Here is a 22,507-nt window from a genome sequence, read left to right as displayed (position 1 = left end):
GTGCTTGGGGAACTGCAGTTGCAAACTCATTAGCTTTCCAGATATGAAGGTACTAAAATACAGCAAAGCCTGTGCCAAACAGCACTGTTTAAAAAGTGAAGGAAGAGGGAATACCACCCCCCCTCTGTGCCTGAAGATGAGCCCCTGCACGGAAATGTGAATGTCATAGAATCATAGAATTGTTTAGGTTGCAAAAGACCTTTCAGATCAATGAGTCCAACTGTTAACCTAAATCCAGCACTAACCCATGTCCCCAAGTGCTACATCTACACGTCTGTTAAATACCTCCAGGGCTGGTGACTCCACCACTGCCCCGGGCAGCCTGTTCCAGCGCTTGACAACCCTTTTGGGGAAGAAATTTTTCCTCATACCCAATCCAAACCTCCCCAGCACAGCTTGAGGCCATTCCCTCGGGGCCTGGCGCTGGGGCCTTGGCTCCAGAGACTCATCCCCCCTCTCTGCCCCCTCCTGGCAGGGAGTTGCAGAGGGCCAGGAGGTCTCCCCTCAGCCTCCTCTTCTCCAGACTGAACCCCCCCAGTTCCCCCAGCCGCTCCCCAGCAGACCTGTGCTCCAGACCCTGCCCCAGCTTCACTGCTCTTTTTTGGACACGTCCCCAGCCCAGCAGCCATCCCAACCTCATGTACAGTCTTTAATTCCTCCCAGGGAATGAGGTCCACAAGAAGCATCTCTTCTCCAGAAGCAGAGATCACTACTTTTTATTCCACACTATATTGGCAGGTGGATGCACTGACAAAGCTGCAGGAGGACACATCTAATGCCAGATAACCAAGTGCTGCAACGCAGGTTTTAAAGACTGTGCTTTGCAGAGCCTGGCTGTTTTTAAAGCCATCCCTCCTTCCCTCTGCACTTCCATCCTTCAGCCTACTGGAAGGGAAAATACTCTGCTAGGGGTCTGTATCATTGTGGTTTTTTCCACATTTCTGGAGCTGACATAAGGATACAGAGCCCAAACATGTTACTCCAGCTTTAGGAGACTAGTATGGACAGAGCAAAGCGAAGCCATGGAGTTGTTCCCGGGGACGGAGCAGCTGGTGGCCTTGGCAGAGCTGCTCCGCCCTGGAAAAGCCGTCAGAGCTGGCTGGAAGGTGCTTCTGAGCCCAGTGAGCTTCAGCTTCTCCATCTTAATGACGCACGCAGCTTCAGTCGAGCTGGTTAATATACATTATTAACCTGCTCACCCTGCCCGCAGAAGCAGCTGTTCAAATCTGTTTTACAAGAACTTGTTAAGAACTGATAAAGTATTGAAGGTAGCTATGTAAACACCGGGAAGCACGGAGCACTCGAGGTCTCGGATTGCCCTCAGGCTGCTGGAGCCCACGTGGTATCAACACAAAACCACCCTTGTGCTCCATCCTCAGGTCCTGGTCACGGAGAACCTCCTTCCTGAGAGGTGCTTGCCTGTGTCCTCGTGGAGCCCTAGGCCTGGCCACATCTCCCGCCTGGACCAGAGAACAGGATTTCAGAGTCTGGAGCAGGGACCATCTGCCAAGAGATGGACACTGCAAAGTGACAACAACTGATGTGACAGGTCTAATGGTTTAAAGATGAGAGGGACTAAGCGAAGGAGGGACCCAAAAAAGCAGCATGTCTTCAGAGAATTTCATGGGAAGGTGAATGGGCAATAGATGACAAGCAGAGCTAAGGGGATAGGATGCTGACACGACATATCCTTGTAGCAGTTACTCCCTTCCCATAACTTTCCAAGAATTAATCTCCCTCTGAAAAAGGGCTGTTTACCCAGATAAATTGTTATTCCCTGCACTACCCAGCAAAAGGAGCACAAGTTCCTTTGCTGTAAGACTCTGGATGTCCCTGGATGACAAAGACAACCCCTTACTGGGCACCTTAGAAATACATTCCCTCTACACTTACCCCAAACCCACCTAAACAACTGCTGTAGTCGCCTCAGGAGCCCCCAAAGTAGCCACAAGCCAGTGACCATGGCAGGATAGGAGGCCAGCAGCACTTCTTCACTAACTACTTCAAGCACTCTCTGGGCCACTGGAGATTCAGACATGGAAGCCACAGTTTCTTATTGTTGGGAAAGGCCTGCTTGAGCCTAAGCTAAAACACAGCTTGAAGCACTTCCAACTTAAAAATGCCATTTTCTACCCAGAAATTGGGTAGAAAGTTTGGGAAAGGCTTGCTTGAGCCTAAGCTAAAACTTGAACAACTTGAAGCACTTCAAACTCAAAAATGCATCATTTTCTACCCAGGAAAGCTACCAAGCTTCTGGGCTGGGTTTTTTTTTTTGAAGGTTTAATCTGGGAAAGGTCAAACTTCAGGGAACTTCTGTGCTGAATGTTGTACTGAACTTGGATCTTCAGGCTGTCAAGGGAAGAAAACTGCAACGTCTAAATACTGACAAACCACCTTCCACAGGAGCTTGTTCAAGAAGGGAAAGCCTCGATGCACTCATTCCTATCAGGGAAACATCGCTTTGATTCATCTGTTTTTAAACCCTGGAGCAACAAGAACAAGCTGTGGTTATGCCCCGTGGCTGGTACATGCCTGTGAGCCATACTGGTGTTTCAAAGGACTCAACTGGAACTTCAGAGCTGCCACGTGGGATGAGAGAACTGCTCCCAGAGATGTCCTCTGCTCCCAGCAAACACTCAACCTCAGTACCCTTCAGCTGTTGTTACACTCCACCGCCACCCTCCCAAAAGAAGTTTTCATATTAGTTATACCCAAAAGAAGGAAAAAGCAGCACACACAGGAGCTAAGCACCTTTCCCAACAGCTCAACACAAGCAAACATTGAGCCATTTTTGCAGATCTGAAGCCTACTCTCTGGTGCTCTACCAGTGATCAGGCAAGCCATTGCACCAAGGGCTGTCAAGGAGCACTTGGCTCTGTGTCCGTGAACTAACTGAAAAGCTCTAACGCTAAGAATCACACCTTCCAGCTGCATGTTGGGAATATTAATGGGCATCTACAAGTTCCACGATAAATTCTTACTTGTTTGGGTCTCACACCAAGCATCACAGGAACTACAAACCCTGGGCCACATCTCTAAGCCTATGCCCATCTCTTTACTATCACTATGTCAAGCAAATGTTCTATGCGCTCATAACTAAAAAATGAAGAAAAGCAGCAATGAATTATGTATTTGCACTACTGAGTTTCTCAGAGCAGAGCTGCTGCTACAATCCGTTGCATCAATTTTAACATGTCCGAGGCTATTTTTAAAAATGCTACAATATGAGGAATGACAATGTTTAGCTCTATCTTATACTTGTCACGCAAGCCTGGGAAGAGCCAGCAGAGGCAGGACTCTTGGGTATATGGAACATGAGACATGTTGCAAGCACTTAAAACTCCTTCCAGATCATCTTCACAGCCTGTACCTGGCTGTCAAGATGGAAACGAGGGAGTAGACTATCCCATTTAGCCTCCCTGAGGGATGGCCTCAGATCTTCCTTGAAACACTGCGGGCTAGCATCAGTTTGGGTTTTTTTTTTCCAAGGGTGTAGCTTTTTTTATTCCTGTTTCATTAAAGCATAGAGGACGCCCAAAGTGCCCCTTGTGTTGGCCCTGAAGATTTTATCTGACAAACCATTTTGCCTGGAAGCTTTGTCATATGAAAAAAACCAGGCAGTGGACTTCAGGATACTGAGCAGGCCAGATCTGCAGGGTAGTTCTTACGATCTTGTCAGGCAGCTGTCAGAGGAGTCAAAGTGGGCTGAATAACTCAGTATTTAAATCACAGCTTTGCTTGGCCTCATTTGTAGTTCCACCCTCAAACAAAAATTGCAGCTGATGAAGAGTCATTTTGCATCAGAACAAAGTGACTCGAGGCTTAACCACTCCGAGTGACGTGGCAGAGCTGAGGGAAGGACTCCACCACCAAATCCCACGTCTTTCTGGGATACCTGCACTCTCCAAACACGAGTGAGCTCTCACAACGCTCCGTTAGGAAAGCTGCTACCCCGCCTCACACTGGGAAGATGATTAGATCGTGCTGCTTGTAGAGGCTCTCCTTGATGAACAGGCCCTGCAAACTTCTCTGGCAGGGCTCCCACAGACAAACAAGTCTTATGGTTATTCAGTAACCAAATGAGAAAAAAACCAAACCAAATCAAGCAGTCACGGTCTCTTAAAAACTTAAGCTGAAGACCAAATCTGGGCCAGAGGCTGTAAATTTCCCACCATCAGATTAAATGTTGATTGTGTTTATTCTATCAGGGGAAAAATAAAGTTTGTGCTTTGCTGTAGGCCTGTCACATCAGGAAACGGTGCCTTGCTCCTGCCTGCAGGCAGCTCATTCTAGGGAAGGCAGAGCACAAATTTAAAGCGCAATTCTTATTTTTTAACTTATTTCTTATGTTTGCAAGACTAATTCAATTTGTGTCTCATTTAGCAGCTTGCTATGACAGTCCTTGTATCGCCAGGCTTATCCAAAGTATTTGAGAGTCCTTGCTAGGAGCCTTCCCTGATCCCAAGAAGGTAGTCACTCTATTCCTGAGCCTTCCCTAACATCTCCTTCCAACCCTTCCAAGAGCAGACACGCCAGCACCCTCACTGGCTCTGCCAGCACTCAGCTACCCTCACCAGTCACTGTTAATGTTTAGCCAGGGCTCCCCCAGCCGAGATACACACCTGCAACCACATCCTGCTCACACTGGTCACAGAATAAATCATCCCCTTCCTCTCTGAAGGCACCCTTGAGATGTCAAAGTTTATAACCCTGTTTGGTCCACTAGATTAAACTCCTCCAATTCTTTCCCTCAGTCCTCTTAAGACATATATTCAAGACCATCTGTCCCTGTTTACACCCTTTGAGATGTTACTAAGAGGTCTGCAGCTTTCTTACATGGCACTCCCTGAACCAGGCCCAGCACTAGTAAGCCTTGGCTTAACTAGGAAGTAGCAAGGAATGATTATTTGGCATTTACCGAATATTCCTTCTCTGTCACAGTACATAAGTGCTTTCTACACCAGCATCACTGATTCCTTGACTGCTGCTCTCACATCACTTTCCACAGAACTGCTAACAAGCCCCTTTCTATGCAGTAATTGTGCAACTGGATGCTCATTTCATTCTAACGCTTTTCCTCGTCCCTTCTTCAGTCACACACCTTTTTTTCCTAACCGTTTCTCTAACCTCTCAAAATTGTGTTGAATCCTAAGACAGTTCGCTTACAGCTTTCCCCGCTTAGGGTCTGCTAATGATTTAAAACCCCTGCCCTGCATACACCTCAGCAGCAGTTCATCCACCCCTTACGTCAGACGAGCCCCATTTAAAATGGATGGGGCTCCTGTAATGGGAAGGAATAGGCACTGACACACAAACAGGCAGCAAATAGAGTCCTCATTCCCCCAGGGTGGAATTACAGTAACGTGACTCATCCCACAATATGTCATTTACACCCTTACCTTTAATTTTCTGTTTGTACTCTTCTGGTCGGTGGAGGTACATGGCTGCAGCGTCACCATTTAGAGGATCTATAGGGTTAGGATAGGCCAGCAGCTGGGGCAGGAACGATTCAAATATATTGGTGAGATCTGCAAGTGAAAGACACAGTTGTTCATGTCCACAGATCCTGAAGCAGTTCAATTAATCATCCTGCAAGCACTGGCACCGAAACAGCAGCACAACGCTTCAAAGGAAAATGCACTAAAAATCTGGACATTAAGTTAAAATAAAGGAAACTGCACTGGGGAAAGCACATATGTGGCTGCTAAGTGAGGTGCTGCTGTGGAAGGTATGCTGCAGCTCCTCAGCTAACTGCACAAACTGCTCGACATCCCAACAACATAGATACAAATATCTGAGGGTTAAGCGAAGAAGTGGAAGGATGTAACTGTCTTGTTTCCTACTGATGCTTAGCCCTGGCTTGGGAAAAAAAAAAAAAAAAAAAAAGTAAAAAATAAAAACAAACAGCACAGTGCTTCACCCCTCACTGGATTCTTCTTCTATTTCTGCCTCCTTCTATTACCGTCTTTAAATGTCTTATGCTCCATGACTAAATTGACATATCTCAAGCGTAAAGCACCTTCCAAAGTGCTTTAGGTGATTGTGCTAATAGAAAGAGCAACCAACAAGTCCCTCCTCCAACTCAAAACAATTCGCAGAATGTGAGGAGCTCACATTAACACCTTGGTGCCAGTTGGCATCTGTCACCAAATAATCCACAACAGGAAACATACTTCTGGTGCCGATGAGTAATTGTGGATACACGAAACCCTCTTCCCACATCCCCAAGATGACAAGTACCACACTTCAGCAGTGGGGGTGTTCAGAAACAAGCTCTGCGTCATCGTTTCTCCTGGGGGGTTTCAGAAGGACCACGTGCACCCACGCAGAGCAGAGATTAAACCCCCAGCACGGGGCTGTGTGCCAGGTTTCACTTTAGCCCCTGGAGAGCTGCGGATACAGGCGGACCAGCGTTCATCGTGTGGGGTTTTCTGTTGGGCTTTGTTTGTGGATATTCTACACATCTTTTAGCAGGATCCCCCTTTTCCTCCCTAATTAAGGGATTTCTCTTTCCTGGTGGCAGAGAAACCCTGCCTGTGGATGAGCATCACCCATCCCCTCTAGCATGGATCAAAGAGGAGCTCTCAGAAGGAAGCCCAAGGCTCCCTAGATCCACCACGTGAGCAGTTGGCCTTCTCAACCTGTCTTGTCCAGGAACAAGGCTGCAAGACTATTCCTGAGCCCAGCCATCGCCAGAGCTGCTAAATTCAACCACATCTGGTGGAGAGCTGGGACCTCAGAGACCTTAACTTTCTAAAAGATTCACCAAAATGGGTGGGCAGGTAGTGAGGGAGATCTCCAAGCATTCTCCCTGTGCAAATCCCAGAATCACTCAGGTTGGAAAAGCCCCTCGGGATCATCGAGTCCAACCCTCAGCCCGACTCTACAAAGTTCTCCCCTACCCCACATCCCCCACAGCTCATCCCAATGGCCCTGAAACCCCCCCAGGGATGGGGACTCCCCTCTCCCTGGGCAGCCTGTGCCACTCTCGGACCACTCCTGCTGGGAAACATTTTCTCCTCCTGCCCAGCCTGACCCTCCCCTGGGGCAGTTTCCAGCCGTTCCCTCTTGTCCTGTCCCTGATCCCCTGGGAGCAGAGCCCAGCCCCAGCCTCTCTGCAATGTCCTGGCAGGAGCTGCAGAGAGGGATGAGGGCTCCCCTCAGCCTCCCCCTCCTCACACTCAACACTCCCAGCTCCTGCCCTGCCTCCTCACAGGATTGATTCTCCAGCCCTTCCCCAGCCTCGTTGCCCTCCTCTGCCCTCGCTCCAGCCCCTCCAGATCTCTCTGGGATTGAGGTGCCCAAACCTGGACACAACCCTCCAGGTGTGGCCTCACCAGTGCCGAGCACAGGGGGACTGTCACCTCCCTGCTCCTGCTGGTCACACCGGTGCTGACACAAGCCAGGAGGCCGTTGGCTTTCTTGTCCACCTGGGCAAATGGTTACTCTGGCTGCAGGCTGTAGCCACAGAAAAATCAGGTTCTAACTCCACTGCCAGCAAAGATACAGCCTCAGAAGAGCTGCACAGGAGGTCCAGGCAGATCTGCACCACTGCCCCGTGTTACCACCTCAGCAGCTCTACCAACGGCTGCACTTTCAGAGCTTGCTCAAGAGGATCAAAGGAGACTCAAGGTTTGGTCAGTTGTTCTCTCCTGCATCCACACATCCAGGATGCACAGACACTGTGCTGTGACTGCTTCAGTCACCCGTCCAGCATAAACCCTGCTGAGCAAGAGGAAAGGCCATAGCTTTATATACTCACAGAATCCCAGAACCATCTGGGTTGGAAAAGCCCCTGAAGCTCCTCCAGCCCCACCATGACCCTCCCCCTGACCGTTCCCAACTCCCCCAGATCCCTCAGCGCTGGCTCAGCCCGACTCTTCAACCCTTCCAGGGATCCCAGGGACTCCCCCCTGCCCTGGGCAGCCCATTCCAACGCCCAACAGCCCCTTCTGCACAGAAATCCTTCCTAACCAGAACCACAGAATCATCTAGTCCCACCCTTAACCTAACATTGACAGTTCAAGAGAGCAACTCAGGAGCACAGGGTTCATTACAGCTGCATCACCCAACTGCAAAAACTAATTGGCACTGATTGCTAGGGATAACAATCAGCTGGTCTCTGCTATACAGGGACACCACTAAGAAATTAGGTGGGTTTTTACCCTGAAATCTCTTTCTGCCATATAGAAGCAGCTGCCCCTTCCAATATTGCCTGAGGACATTGATGAAGCACTTCAGAGCACACGTGGTACCTTGACCAAGATTGCCACGGCTGCCACACTGAGCACCACCTGCTTCTAGGATGAAGCACAACAGCAACTGCAAGAAGGATCTTAATCCAAAAAGGGATCATAAAACCCAGTGAGAATGCTCCATAAGAATACTTTCTGCCACGGTAGCGGCTTGATAAACTAATTAACCCTCTTAGGGACTGGGTTCAGACACTGTCAGCAAGAAGCTGGGTCAAGTCTCTCCACAGAGCAGGCTTAGATCAAGTATTTCTTTGTGGCCATTAGACAGCTAAACTCATGTAGGCTGAGCAAGGAGATCCCTGGGAGGCCACCATGGCTCACAGGACACACTACAAGGATTTTTCTTTTTTAAGAGACCTCAGTAATTTCCCCTTCTTTCAAATCCCCAAAAGTGGCATTGCCTTAGCAGGAACTAGTTGAACACACGCAGGAAGCCTAACCATAGCACTGGGGAGTCGATACTTCATTAGAGAAGGAGAGGGAATTTAACCACGAGGTCCTCATGAATTTCTTGGTAGCTATTCTGGGTCCTTTCCACCTTAGCTGGTCCTTGAATTATCTGACCCATTTCCTCTGGCAGTGCAGGAGTGCTCTGGTTTAAAGGAGTGACACTCCAAACAACACAGCTGGGCTGAGAGGCACGGGGCAATATTATTTCCCCCTTTTCATTTCATGTTCTGAAATGGGCCACCTCCTTATTTCACACAAGGAGGCAAAGCCCTGGAAGTGAAGAGGTGATGTAAGAACTCTAGTGTTTGACGACTCGCGAGTGAAGGAGCAGAGCGAGGGCAGTCACCCCAGCGTCCTCCCTGCAGCTTCAAGGCACCCTGCAGCAAGGGAAGGGAAATCTGCAATAAGATGACTGTCAGGAGATGCACTTCTTAATGCCAAGTTTCCCTGGTTACTGTGGAAGGTGCTCTGTACAGAACACACACCTGATCCCTTCAGGTTGCCTGACACCTATCGCTGCTATCGCACGGAACAACGCGGAAGATTCTAACAAGCTCGCTGATATTAATACATCACAAGCATAGTAAATACCAAGCTGGTTTTCCTAACTTTACGAGCAACAACAACGACAAAAATACAGCAGCACTTATTAGGAAACCTCTCACAGAAAGCTTTCCTGTGAAATTGTCTGGCAGTAGTGCAGAAACCGCACCGCGTGCTGCAGAACAGGGAGGCCGGCCACGCGTGGCTTCCAAAGCCAAGCCCTGACTGCCAGAGCACAAACCAGCACCACAGTTACACCGGAGTGATTTTCTTTTGTCCAGACACCCCCATGATCTGCAGGTGGCATTTAAGGCTGTGGAAGAGCAGCACACGCTGCACTGAGCTGGATTTTGTTGCTGACTGAACCATGCAGGTTCATTCCCAGCAGAGGGCTTGGGTTGGTTTAAATTCCTCCATCTCACATCGGATCCTCCCAGGACACAAGAGCATCCTCTTCCTCCATCAGCACCACCACCCAGGTCACGGCTAAGCTGATCTCTCACAACAAAGCCATGTGAAGTGTATGCTGTGCATCTACTACACGAGGACTTCAGGCATTCTGATGAGGAGTAAAGTTCAACAAGTTGCTATAGCAATTTCCCACCCAGGATTCACCAAGTCTGGTATTTCCTTACAAATTGTGCTTGTGAGGAATGTGAAGTAGCTTGTCTCTCTAGCAACTGCTTCAGAGCTTCAACTTATAGGTAAAAAAATCAGTTTTTCATGGAGGAACGTGAAGGATTTGATGTGCACGTTCCCCTGAATACTCTTCCACAAAGCATAATTGGAACATCTGAAGAAGGTCACGTTTTTAAAATGCAGCCAACCTCAACTAGATACTCAGCTGTATCCCTTTTAACAATTTCAGCTTTCCCTAAATGCTATTTTAATGGGTTTTCAGCTACGAGCCAATTTTTTTTTGTGTCTAAAAATGAGAATTACAGCCTGAAACCACCTAATGGGAAACCCAAAACATTCTACAGCAAGGAGTGCAGCCATCAGATGCAATACCACCTCCTAGCCTGCAGTGAAACGACGCTGCCATGACAAACAGGAATGGTTTCTGGTGCCATCTTCTGTAGAAGTGGGATCACAGCCTCATGGACAAAGAATACCAAATCAAACGCATGTACAAACGTGGATAGGGTAGCTGGAAATAGGTTTTGGTGTAGATACAGTCCCTCCTCTCTTTCAATGCTGAATCATGGCAGGGTGCTGTTGTGCCGTTGTCAGACAATGTCAAGAAATGGATTGGGTGATCCTTTGTGAGGTTTATGGAATATTTTCACCTCTCTGGCATAAAAACAGGTTATGAAAGTGTTTTCACATGAAAATCTCGTTTTTCACGTGATGTCGGCTCAGTGAGGAGTCTAAAACTCCAGTTAACAAAACAAAACAAAACACTCAACCCAAAAGTTGGCCTGAGATCATCTGTCTCCCGCGAGCTGTGTTATGTTAACACACCAAATACGGGTGTTCACGTGATTGACTTTCAGGGAAATGCCAAACTCACCGTAGAGAGCTGTCCAAGTTTGATTGATTACATCTAGACATACAGTTCCTGACCTGAAACATATGGAAAGGGTGGAATTAAACACAGTCACACTCAAAAAATACTCTGGGGATTTAGTACAATCTACCCCCGCCTTCCCCTGCCCTGCCTCTGCCCCACTGTTTCAGATAAGCTACAATTTACTCCCATCTTGTAGTTAATAGAGGGGCAGCCTTTAACTATGTGAATCTTCATACTCGGCACAAAAGAAAGTAAATTGGAGCCTTTAATGAATTTGTGGTCCATATGGAGAGATTGAAGCATAGGTGGCTCCCCTTAACAAACCATAGCTGAAAAAAAACCTGGCAAAACATCTCATGTCTTGAAGAATTTTAGTATAGATGTGAACTTCAGCTAAAGAGGGAGCTATGGCTTAGGCGATGCTGTTCCTTCTTTCTAGAAAGCCAGCACGATGCCAATGAGGAGGGGGACTGGTAACCTTGAATTCTCTGTAAACGAAGCGTGTCGCAATGCAAAGACCACATCTAGAGCGCCTGCAGCATGCAGCTCTCCAGCCTTGCCCACAGCCTGACCCACTCCTGAAAGTTAACTTGCAACAACATTTACTTCCATCAAATCCCCCACTCCGCACTCTTAGACTGATGAAAGCATTGTTCAACTCATCAGCATATAACTGTGAAGCCAAAATCGTTACAATTAGACAAACTCCTTCGAAAAAACACACACTATGGATTTACTTACGCTTCGTCAATGTTGGGATGGAAAATTTTATTCATGAATCCTGCAAAGAGACACACTGGTAAATAGCAGAAAACAGCAGAAGATTTTTTATTTTTAATTTTTTTTTTTTTTTTTTTTACAAGAGAAGTCTGGAATTTACTGAACAAGGACTGATCTGACTAGTTTCAAAGAAAACCCCGCCTTAGCTATATATAGCTATGTAACCTTTAAAACACGCAGGCAACATTCTGGCTCCAGGGTCCTTGCCCATTCCCTCGAAATTCAGCAAAACCCTCTGCCTACAGCGCAACCGTACCGCAAAGGCTTTGTGGTTCAGTATTATCTTGAAAAGAACTGCCCATCACCACAACCGAGCGCCCACATCTGATGAAACGTTTTGAAAACCTGCAAGGATCTTTTGAACAAGCACAAAACTTAAGCTCAACATTTGCTTTAAGATTTAATTTTTTAGTATCTCCCAACAAAGATTTTTCTATGAACTTGAAGGTGCAACATTAATCTACATTTGTAAGCTGTTCAGGGGCAGAGACTGGTGCAGAGAGCTAATGCTTCAAGTTTTGCATCAATACAGCAATTAATTCATCAGCTGGTACCACTGGTCTCCTAGAAAAGAAAACAGCTCAGATGCAAGGTCTAGAATGAGAGAGCTCATCGGGGCTTTGTCCACAGTTCAGACTTCTAGATTTGATACTGCTTGCTTTCTTTGTTCCAACTTGCAAATTGTTAAAAAAACCTCCTGTGGTTTCAAGACTTAGACATGACAAGCAGAAGATGCCTCGCACTTTAAAGACTGCATGTGATAGCAGCAGACTGAGATAAGCTGCGTTTTCCAGCTGCCTACTTTAACCTTGAGTTCAAGACAGATGGCACCTCAAAAACATTCCCCTCTTCTCCCACAAAGAGAGTTCCTAAGACAAAGGTATTAAGGGAATTTATAACACCCCGTACTTGGCACCACGGCCTGTGCTGAAGCAAAGCACACCCACCCCAAGAGCAAAGTGAAGTGTTTCATACAATGGCTGTGAGTGGATGAAGAATCCAGCTTCTAAATTCTTCCTAAATACCCGGGTACGGGACACATCCCCAGCACAGAACAGACACAAGGATACAAAACTGGGTTTTCAAATAATTTCACTGCCAAATGGATTGAGTATTCCTATATGCTTCTGCTGGTTTGGCTGAATCATTTGGGCTCTGCAACCCCCAGAAGGGCTGCTGCAACCCTTGTTTCTGTACCGGGTTAAGCTGTTTCCAGATCTTAATGTTGATTTTTTTCAGAACTTAAAATAAAACCTTCTTTCCTCTGTTGTACTGCCATCCCGCAGCCTGGAGAGCCCTACAAACACTGCCCATGTGGGAATCGTGCCTTTCTGCAATAAGCAGAATTATGCTAACAGCAAATATTTCTTCTGACAAAGGTCTGTGTTTATAAAAACGGGTGAGAAATGTAGGTCTGGCGTATTGACTCAATCCATTTAAAAAGCTCCTTCCAGGACTCAAAACACACAAGTTTCTCTCCAGAGCAGCCCAAAAAGTGTCGAACCATGTCACTATTTACCATTCAGCAAACTCCCTACCTTCACCACCTTCACCCAGCCACTCCAGGCTGATACACCATCTCTGCCCAAACAAGGAGTGATCACGATTTGAATGACAGCATGGTTCCCATCTGGGGTAAGAGCTGACATATGGATTTAACTCCCTTTCTTTCCATGTATTATGACACAAATATAATTTCATGTTTACTTGTACTGCTTGGATTTTGCATAAATACAACGCAAGGCTGAAATGATGCCCGAAGCCAGAAAAAAGATCTCTAAAAGAACCACCAAGAACTGCATAAACAACTCCATGCTAACAAGTGTCTTTCAGGAATACCTTGCCATGATTTAGCTTGAAAAACTGAAGCAGACTTGAAAAGGGAAGCTGTAGTTCCATCAAATATTTACATTATGGCAGCTCTCACAGGTTTAAATCGGGTCACGGATCCATTATTCCGGCACTGGAGAGCTGCAGCCAGCACCCATCCTGATTCTAAATCTTGTCTCTTTCTCAGAGGGGGGAAATTAAGTTTCTGATAAAACAGAAGACAGGAGGGGGAAGACACCACAAGAATAGGACAGTCACCTGCTGAACTAAACACTGTTTGTTCTGCTATCTGGGACGCAGACCGGCTCTCTTTAACACAGCCAGATACAGGCATCCCCACGCCTCATCCTCTCATTTTGTTTTTCTGATCATCTCACCTATTTCCTAGGACCTTCTACCATAGCTGCCTGCAGCTGGTTGGACAAGACTGTGCTGCAAACCCACCCGTAAGGTTTTGGTCAACTCTTCCTTCACACGCTTCAGCATTTAAGCTGCATTCGATATCCGAGGAGATGAGATTAAGTTGTCTGCTCAAGCAGCTCCTGTGCTAGAGATCTGTAATTCTTCTCTGTCATCTTTGCATTCACGCAGGCAAGGAACAATCCCTTCTTTCACATCGTCCTTGATCTCAAGCTTTGCACATAAAACAGTTGTTCTTCAAGAAAGGACACAAGCATCCTCTCCCTGCACTCCTCGTTTCCTAGGCTGTTGCCACATCTTCTTGCAACTCTTCAAGGTCCCCCCGGTCTCATTCTTCTACAAACACAAAACTGCCCAGGCCAAAAGCAGCTCTGTATGTATCTTTCCTTTTCCTGACCCAGAAATAAGCTCAAACTATTATCTCCTCCTTTATGTGAAATGTAAAGTCTCCTGGAGTGATAAAGCACTAACATTGCTCCGATAATACTGACTTGCTCTGTATTTATTTTTACAAATACAAAAGACAAAGCAAGCATCAACATCCATGTAAAAATGAAATTCCAATTTAAAGAGAAGGCCAGAAGTAAAAAAAACCGCCCAAGCCAGCATAAACACTGGGGCAGATTTATTGTCATAGGCTTAAACAGAACACACCCTGATAAATACACCGTGCAGAACTCCAGGTGAGCACTCCATGAGGAGTATCAAGGGACAGGCTCTTGATTTTGTGTTCTTACTGTGGCCCAGAGCATGAATCTGAGGCCACAGCCCGAGCAGTCACGAATCTGGGTGTTGGACTGGCTGTAAACACTTAATTTAACATTTTAAAATAATATTCACACTGAAAAGCCAACGCTTAGGAGGAATGTGAGGAGCAGAGTGGTTGCAGTCCACCCTTTCCATACAGACACACTGAGGTCCAGGATTGCCTTGAAGGTAAAGCAGAACTGCGTGAAATCTGTAAGGACAAAAAGCCTTTAGGTGACAACCAAAAAAAAAAAGCCTGTACATCCACAAAGGAGTTACACAACAGAAAGGGACACATCTGTTCTGATACTGAAGATGCTGAGACCAATATGCAGATGCTGACCTTCAAAAATGCTGGTATTTCAGCAAGAGCCCTGGAGTAATCACTCCTTGGGTTGACAAAAATCTTTGAAGAGAAGCGCATTTTTAAATTAAAAACCAGCTAACAGAAAGGCTGTCAATCTTCCTTGGTGCTGCAAACACAGAAACATTCATAAAGCTCCAGCAGCTGGACACAGGCCAGTAATGAAATGAAGTTCTCTCACCGTGCTCGGGCACCATCCGTGGATGGGTCTGAACATCCAGGGCACTGGCTGGCGGTTGGGTCAAAGTGGTGACTGAGGATCAGGCCCTGAGGCTGGGCGAGAGCTGAACACGCTCTCCAGGTGAGCAAAACCACCGCGGAGAAACAGGAATTTCAGACTTATGTTGATGTCAACGCCTCTCTTGAACGACTCCAGAGTAAAGCTCCCGGGAAATGGCCAGAAAGCACCGCCAGAACCAACGTGCTGTTGTGAGCTGCTTTGCCAGTAAGTTCTCCTCCAAGAGGCAGAGCACAAATACCTGGATAACTTGGGGAATGTCGAGTACTCCCTTGACCTGGGGAGTCATTAGGCAGGAAGCTCCCGCAAGAGGTTGTTCCGCATGGATTGTTCCCCTATCACTATGCCTATAGGGCTGGGCTGTGATTAAGGAAGAGTCCCTTGGTACAGCCCCCGTAAGAATGGTTTGGGTTGGAAGTGACCTTAAAGATCATCTAGTTCCACCCCCCTGCCATGAGCAGGGACACCTTCCACTAGCCCAGGTTGCTCATCTACCATTCAGGTAGAATGGACTCAAAACTTGGAGGTAAGAAGGATTAGAAACCTGGACTGGAGACTGTCTCCTCGCTCTTTCCACAGCTCCAGCTGCATGACGCTGCCCCGCAGCAGCAGAACACTTTCAGCACTCCTTGGTGTTTCTCCTCTAAGTCAGGAACCGGCTGCAATCCAAAGAGCGGCGCTTCAGAAAGGTGGCCTGTTGCTTATCTGAGCTCAAAGTACAGCCAGCTTAGCTGGTAGGTTAGGTGAGAGGTCCCCAAAAGAGGCTTTTTTTTCCTGCAGCACAGCTCTTCAAAGCGCTGCTGGCCCTGCGGAAGAAGGCGGGAAGGAGGAAAAGCAGCGTGCCAGCAAACATAGCCCAGGCCAGCCCCCCGGCCCCGCGGGTGCCAGCTGCATGGCTGACCCACACTGGTGATAAACGCAAGAGGACTTCCCACTGGCTCTGGGAAACGTGCCAGAGCAGAGCTGGTTTATATCCACTTACCCATCCCGAACTCACCGCTGCTTGCCCACGTGTCGGCTCTCTTTGCTCATAAAATAAGGCCAGCTGGGCACTTCTCCACCCGAACAACTGTGACAGTGGATTCCTATCTGTGTCCCACCGTGGTGCCGAACAAACAGCCGACGGGACAAGCGTATGTGACCACTCCTGACTTCTCAAGACTGACAAGCCTCGAAGTTTTATTTTCCGTAAGACATTAAGGCCCAGCCAGGAGACTGTTCAGAGTGCTTGGCTAGTGAGGTGGGAAAGTGGCAACAATCTCTCTGAAGCAGGATGCGGGGAGTTTTAGATACCACACCAAATCAACGTGGCTTGGGTGACCACCCAAGGCTTGGGGCAGAATTATGTGCAGAGAGATCAGCCTGCAGAAGAGCGTAAGTACAGCACAGAGAGGTCAAGAGCAGTGTTTTCCCTCTGCTTTTTTTAACCACTGGACAACCTACCTAATGGAAAAAGATCTCCCAAGTACTCATGCAGTGTTGCCAAACAGCCAGATAAGATTAGTCTAAACTTAATGTTTATTACTTCCCCCCTCCCCAAACACCCAAAAGCCTGCAAGGGAACATGCATTTTTTAAAATTTATTTTGAAAAACATACTGCACTCATTTCAGGGATTACCTTCTTGTGTAACTGATCACGAGCTTGCCACGCACCACAGGTTGAGAAACCATGGTAGGAGATGGGGGAGAGGGCACGAGAGCAAGACCTCTGCCTGAGTTCTCAGCTTAGTACCTATTCCCCTGTGCAGACTGGGATGACTGGGACAACTGGTTTAGCACGTGGCTGTTCCCCCTTTGAAGGGTACAGGATCTGTCCACCTCAGAGGTGTGTACCTTGTCCAGCACTCTCAGGTCAATAAGCTCTTACTGGCCAAGGCAAGGATTTTTTTTTTTTTTTTTAAAAAATGAAATTTGGAGGTTAGGAGCCTATTCAGAGCACTAAGTACAGAGTCAAATATAACACCTTGCACTCACTGTGGAGGCATTCACCACACGGCAGTGGCGTGAGGTGCTGTGTAATGTCAGCTCCCTAACAGCAGAAGTACAACGTTTATATTACCATACTAAAATTCTAGTAACTTTTCAAAACAATACCATAAATAATTCTGCGGCAGTTTCACAAGAGAAAGATCAGGACAGAAAAATATGGTTGTAGCTGATGGAAAATAGTGGGCAGAGCAATAAACTCTGGACCTCCTGCTCAGAGGGAATCACTGAGCAGCCCTTCTTGGATGTGGAAAAGCAGTATCCACAAGCTTACAGACCAGTGCTAAGAGCAGCAATCTCTGCGACAACACGCAGAACCAGCACAAAGCAATTGCCCGTTATCAGTTCATCTCATTGCTTAGGTGCACCATCACCTGATGCCCAGGCTTCAGAGACTGGCACAGAAGGCAGTGAATCTGTGCCAAGTCAAGCTGAAAACACCTACCCCATTTTGTCAGTCTGTTCCCATTCTCCGCCTGTAGCGGGGAATCTGCAGAGGGTGCACAGCCGTGCGTCAGACCGGCGTGGAGACAGGGATACAAATTACCTTTAGGTGTCTCGTCTTTCCCCTTAGACAAAGCTAAGCGTGTTTGAAAGAACAAGCATTTTCACATCGCTTATAGGTCAGAATAAGGATCAACACACGCAGGGAAGAGCAAGCTCAGAATGGTCACAGGCGATAAGTGACTCATGAAATTCTAAGTAGCAAAATGTAAGGCAATCCAGAGAGGAGCTGAAAGTAAAAATAGCAGCTGCAGTTAAAAAGAAAAATTAAGTACAGGCCAGGAGAGATCTGTTAAATCCTGGCTGGAGCTAAACACTGCTCCATTCCTGTTCTGGCTGCCACAATGTCTCATTATATACATACACATACGTATACACGTACACTTCCATATGTTTTGTGTACAGACTAGGCATTTTGTTTTGCAAAACACTTAGGAGAAAGGTGAAATATAAATGCAAGATATCTGCAGATAACTAGGCTAGAGATGGAAAGAAAATGAGAACTGTGTATAAATATACAGAAGTTATTTGAGAAATTGAGGCTCTGAGCATATTGTATGCAAACTTTGCAGCCGTGACATTTGATTATTAAGAAACCAGAGTGACTCGGTGCCAGCCTAATATTTCTGCAGATTTTAGCAATAAAATAAATGCCACAGTGCTTCCAGGTAAGAGCTCAGGCTCCCAGTTTCACATGTTTCTACCGCTCCTATCATCTAAGCAGGGCAAGACATTCACACTCTGTGCTTCCTCCCATGTTTATGGCATCAAAGAGCATTAATCTCTGGTTCTTGGCAGGCGTATGGCCTGATTAAAAACATACAAAATTTACACAAAGTATTCTCGTGACTTGGGAGCTCAAAACAGTACTTCAAGTACTTCACAACTCCCTTTTGAAAAAGCAGGAACAGACTAGGCAGAAAGTTCCCCTGAAGATATTAAATCCCGGAGGGGAGGGAAAAGTAGCGAAGCAGTGCCAGCATGGTTACTGAAATCATAAACAGCTCAAAACATATTGTCTAGGAGGAAAGCAGAAATGGAACCAAACATCTAGCAGGGGAGTGCTTCGGGTCCTCATAAGCACGCAGGGATATTCACATTAATTGACAAAAGGATTAAGAGCTGTGGCATTCACTAGCTTCAGAAAGCAACTAGGTATTTTTCAGGAGTTCTAACAAACTGCTCAAGTTCAGGAAGTTTGCTTCAACCCTGAAGATTTGGATACTTAAGAGATCATGGGTGGAATTAGTTGATCTCAATGGGAGCACTCAAGCCCAGAGCCAACATGACAGCCCTACATCTGGCTCCGTTTAGATTCGTGTTCTTCTAGGACACGCATTTCCCTTTTTGCTGTATATTGTACAGTTCGTTAGGAAAAACCATCCTGCCCCAACGTGGGATCTGCTGGATTACACAGCAAAGACCAAGCAAGGAACAGGCAGTGCTAGAAATACCAGAAAGGTACTGCAGGACATGATGAAACACTGGAAGCTCTCCCAGGAACTGCTCTTTTCACACAGGTCGCAGGGTGGTTCAGGGCTTTAAGCAGAGGCATTACCTGCGTTGTAATCCTGATCATCCCAGAAACTCTGCTAGGGCATATGGAAGACAAGGAGGTAACTGGTGACAGCCACTGTGGCTTCACAAAGGGCAAATCACACCTGACAAATCTGGTGGCCTTCTACAACAGGGTTACAGTGCTGGTGGATAAGGGAAAAACAACTGATGTGATCTACCTGGACTTGTGCAAAGCATTTGACACTGTCCCACATGACATCCTTGTCTCTAAATTGGAGAGACATGGATTTGATGGATGGAGCACTCGGGGGATAAGGGATTGGCTGGACGGTCACACTCAAAGAGCTGTGGTCAACGGCTCCATGTCCAAGTGCAGAGCGGTGACGAGTGGTGTCCTCAGGGGTCGGGGTTGGGACCGGCGCTGTTGAACGTCTTTGCTGGGGACATGGACAGTGGGATTGAGGCACCCTCAGCGAGTTCCCCGATGGCCCCGAGCTGTGTGCTGTGGTGACACGCTGAGGGAAAGATCCATCCAGAGGGACCTGGACAGGCTGGAGAGGGGGGACGGGCAAACTCCGTACAGTTCAACAAGGGCAAGGTCCTGCCCACGGGTCGGGGCAATCCCCAGCACAAACCCAGGCTGGGCAAGGAGGGGCTGGAGAGCAGCCCCCAGGAGAAGGACTGGGGGGAGTTGGGGGGTGGAAAACTGAACATGAGCCAGCAATGTGTGCTGGCAGCCCAGAAAGGCCCCGTGTGCTGGGCTGCACCCAGAGCAGGGGGGGCACAGGGCGAGGGGGGGATTCTCTCCCTCTGCTCCGCTCTGGGAGACCCCCCTGCAGGGCTGGGTCCAGCTCTGGGGCACCAACAGCAGAAGGACACGGACCTGCTCCAGCGGGGCCAGAGGAGGCCACGGAGATGCTGGGGGGGCTGGAGCCCCCCTGTGAGGACAGGCTGGGAGAGTTGGGGGGTTCAGCTGGAGGAGAGAAGGCTCCGGGGAGACCTTAGAGCGGCCCCCCAGGGCTGAAAGGGGCTGCGGGAAAGGGGGGGGGACTCGTCATCAGGGGGAGGGACAGGACGAGGGGGAACGGGGTTAAACGGACAGAGGGGAGATTTAGATGGGATCTGAGGCAGAAATTGTTCCCTGTGAGGGGGGTGAGGCCCTGGCACAGGCTGCCCAGAGAAGCTGTGGCTGCCCCCTCCCTGGAAGGGTTCAAGGCCAGGCTGGACGGGGCTTTGGGCAACCTGGGCTGGTGGAAGGTGGCCCTGCCCGGGGCAGGGGATGAGACAAGATGGGCTTTAAGATCCCTTCCAACCCCAACCATTCCATAGTTAGGAGAGCACTGTCCCTGGGGCAGCATCATTTAATAGACTACAGAGATAATTACCTACCTGAGAAGGGCAGGAAATAAATGCCACACGTATTTGAGAAGGGAGCTGTGGATGTGACAAGGGAGTAAATATTTGGCAGGTGAAGAGCCACCACACCAAGCAAAGGCTTCTGCTTGAGACCCTCAAAGGTAAAAAGGACCACCACTCATTTAGGGTTTAAGGCAAAGGACAAATCTGGAACCTACTTTAAAAACCTTTTCTATTCAGGTTTGTCAGTCACACTTTAGAAAAGAACACCAAGTTTTCATATACTTTATACTCAGAGCCATGCTGGGATAAAAGCAATTTGAACAGATTAGAAAGCAACTATTAGCAGTCATTTTTCAGAAGCAGCTTTCTAGAACGTGTGGATATGCTTCAAGCCATCATGTTATTTGCTGCAAAAAAGCCCATGCCATGTTCAAGACTGTATTAAGATTTTCTGTGATGGAAAGAAAATTTTAGCCTACAGTACTAGAGGAACAAGGAAAGCTGCAAGGACAGCAGTTTTGCTCTGAGCTTCAGCATAAAAGTGTAATTTATTAAAGGAAAAGAAACTGCTGGATTCTATACTTTGTACAAGCCAGTGACTTACACAGACAATTTGAACTCTGCATGTCATCATCGCAGTGGGAGCTATGCGGTGCTGAGAACAGAAGGGCTGCAAACAAGCTACATGTGTGCTCTAGATGACCTTCTGTCCGTTTACAGGCTCCACCATCTCTGAAATCCTTCACTTCCATCTCTTTACAGATCAGAGACTACCATGGCAAATTTCTTCCCTACTAATTCCTACCCCTGCGTTACCCAGAGCTCAAGCTGGCCGAGAACTGCTGGGTTAGGACACCCAGGCTCACTGGAACTGGCAGACCTGGGAGAGAACAGGATTTCATCTCGTTCACAAGCTTGTGAATGCTCCTGGTTCAGCTGGGATGAAGGCTTGCTCTGGAGCCCTCCGTAATGCCAAAACCAGCGGTATCAGGCACCGCACACCAAGTCGGCCTCCGAGAGCCGGCCCGGAGGAAGGGGCTGAGACGTCACTCAGTCCTGGCTGTCCAGATAAGCTGGGCTGGGGCAGCAGAAATGGGAACCAGACAAAGAAAAACAAACCTCTTCCTGCAGCTGGTTGGGAGTCTTCCCCAGGTCCTAGCGCTCTCCTCGGCACTGCTACTCCCCAGCTCTTTCCTCCCCGCAGCAGAGCTGAGCCCCGCTTTGCTAAGCCAGCTCTTGTCTAGCGTGGACTGTTTATTCAACCTGAAACCTCAGCTGCACACTGCTTTGCCCAGGAGGTAACCTGTGCTCCCAGCAGCTCTCACCCAACAGACAGCAAGGCAGGCCCTAGAGCAAGAGGCAGCCTTTTGGGGAGCTTTATGAGAGAAAAGGTGGTTTTCAGCCACTCAGCCACTCGGAGGGCGAGGGAAGCATGCTAGATGGTCTGATGAGTCTGGAATGAAACAGTCACAACACAGCGGGATTAAGAAAGCTGATGGATGGAAAGATGCTGTACTAAAAGGAAGACAGCAAAAGGAACATTAGAAAGGACGAAGCAATTTGAGCAGAAAATAACCCACTCCACAACCACCCACCCACTCCCCTCCCCACGTTCACAAGGAGAAAGGTCTTGTAGCAGAAGTTCTGAAAATAAAGCTGGGCCAACTCTGACCCCAGGCTGCCTTTCACTCCTGCCTATCCCAACCAGCACTAAACAGCCTCCAAACCAAACCACCGAAAGGTCAAACCTACCACCTTCTATGCAAGTAACGGGAGCCTAAATCAACAGGACTACGATTATACAAGAGCCTGGCCAACATTTAGCTGCACTGGCTTCATAGGCTACTGGAAAGAAAGTTTGGTTTTGCTTTAAGCCAGCAACTTTGATTTCTGATACACCCAGAAAGAACATCAGGGGAAAGAAAAATAATCTTGAGTAGACTAGCACCAAAGCAATTTACAACAAGGAAACTGGGTTTTATATGCTTTCTGAGAGTTG

At 47.7% G+C, this 22,507-nt stretch overlaps 1 protein-coding gene across 2 annotated transcripts in view; it reads right to left on the bottom strand.

Moving 5' to 3' along the window:
- The window catches only part of UBE2H (ubiquitin conjugating enzyme E2 H), a 56,212-nt gene that overhangs the window by 3,765 nt on the left and 29,940 nt on the right, over nt 1-22,507 (bottom strand). The window contains exons 4-6 of one of the 2 annotated variants that reach the window (XM_074903575.1): nt 11,503-11,542; nt 10,762-10,814; nt 5,400-5,528 (exon numbers count right to left, since the gene is read on the bottom strand). In XM_074903575.1, the coding sequence (XP_074759676.1) occupies nt 5,400-5,528; nt 10,762-10,814; nt 11,503-11,542 (222 nt within the window). The remainder of the gene's footprint in view (nt 1-5,399; nt 5,529-10,761; nt 10,815-11,502; nt 11,543-22,507) is intronic. The other variant, XM_074903576.1, reaches the window with a different exon arrangement.

This window comes from Athene noctua, chromosome 3, assembly GCF_965140245.1.
Source record: "Athene noctua chromosome 3, bAthNoc1.hap1.1, whole genome shotgun sequence".
Lineage (NCBI taxonomy): Eukaryota > Metazoa > Chordata > Aves > Strigiformes > Strigidae > Athene > Athene noctua.
This window is presented reverse-complemented; position numbering and strand designations above follow the sequence as displayed.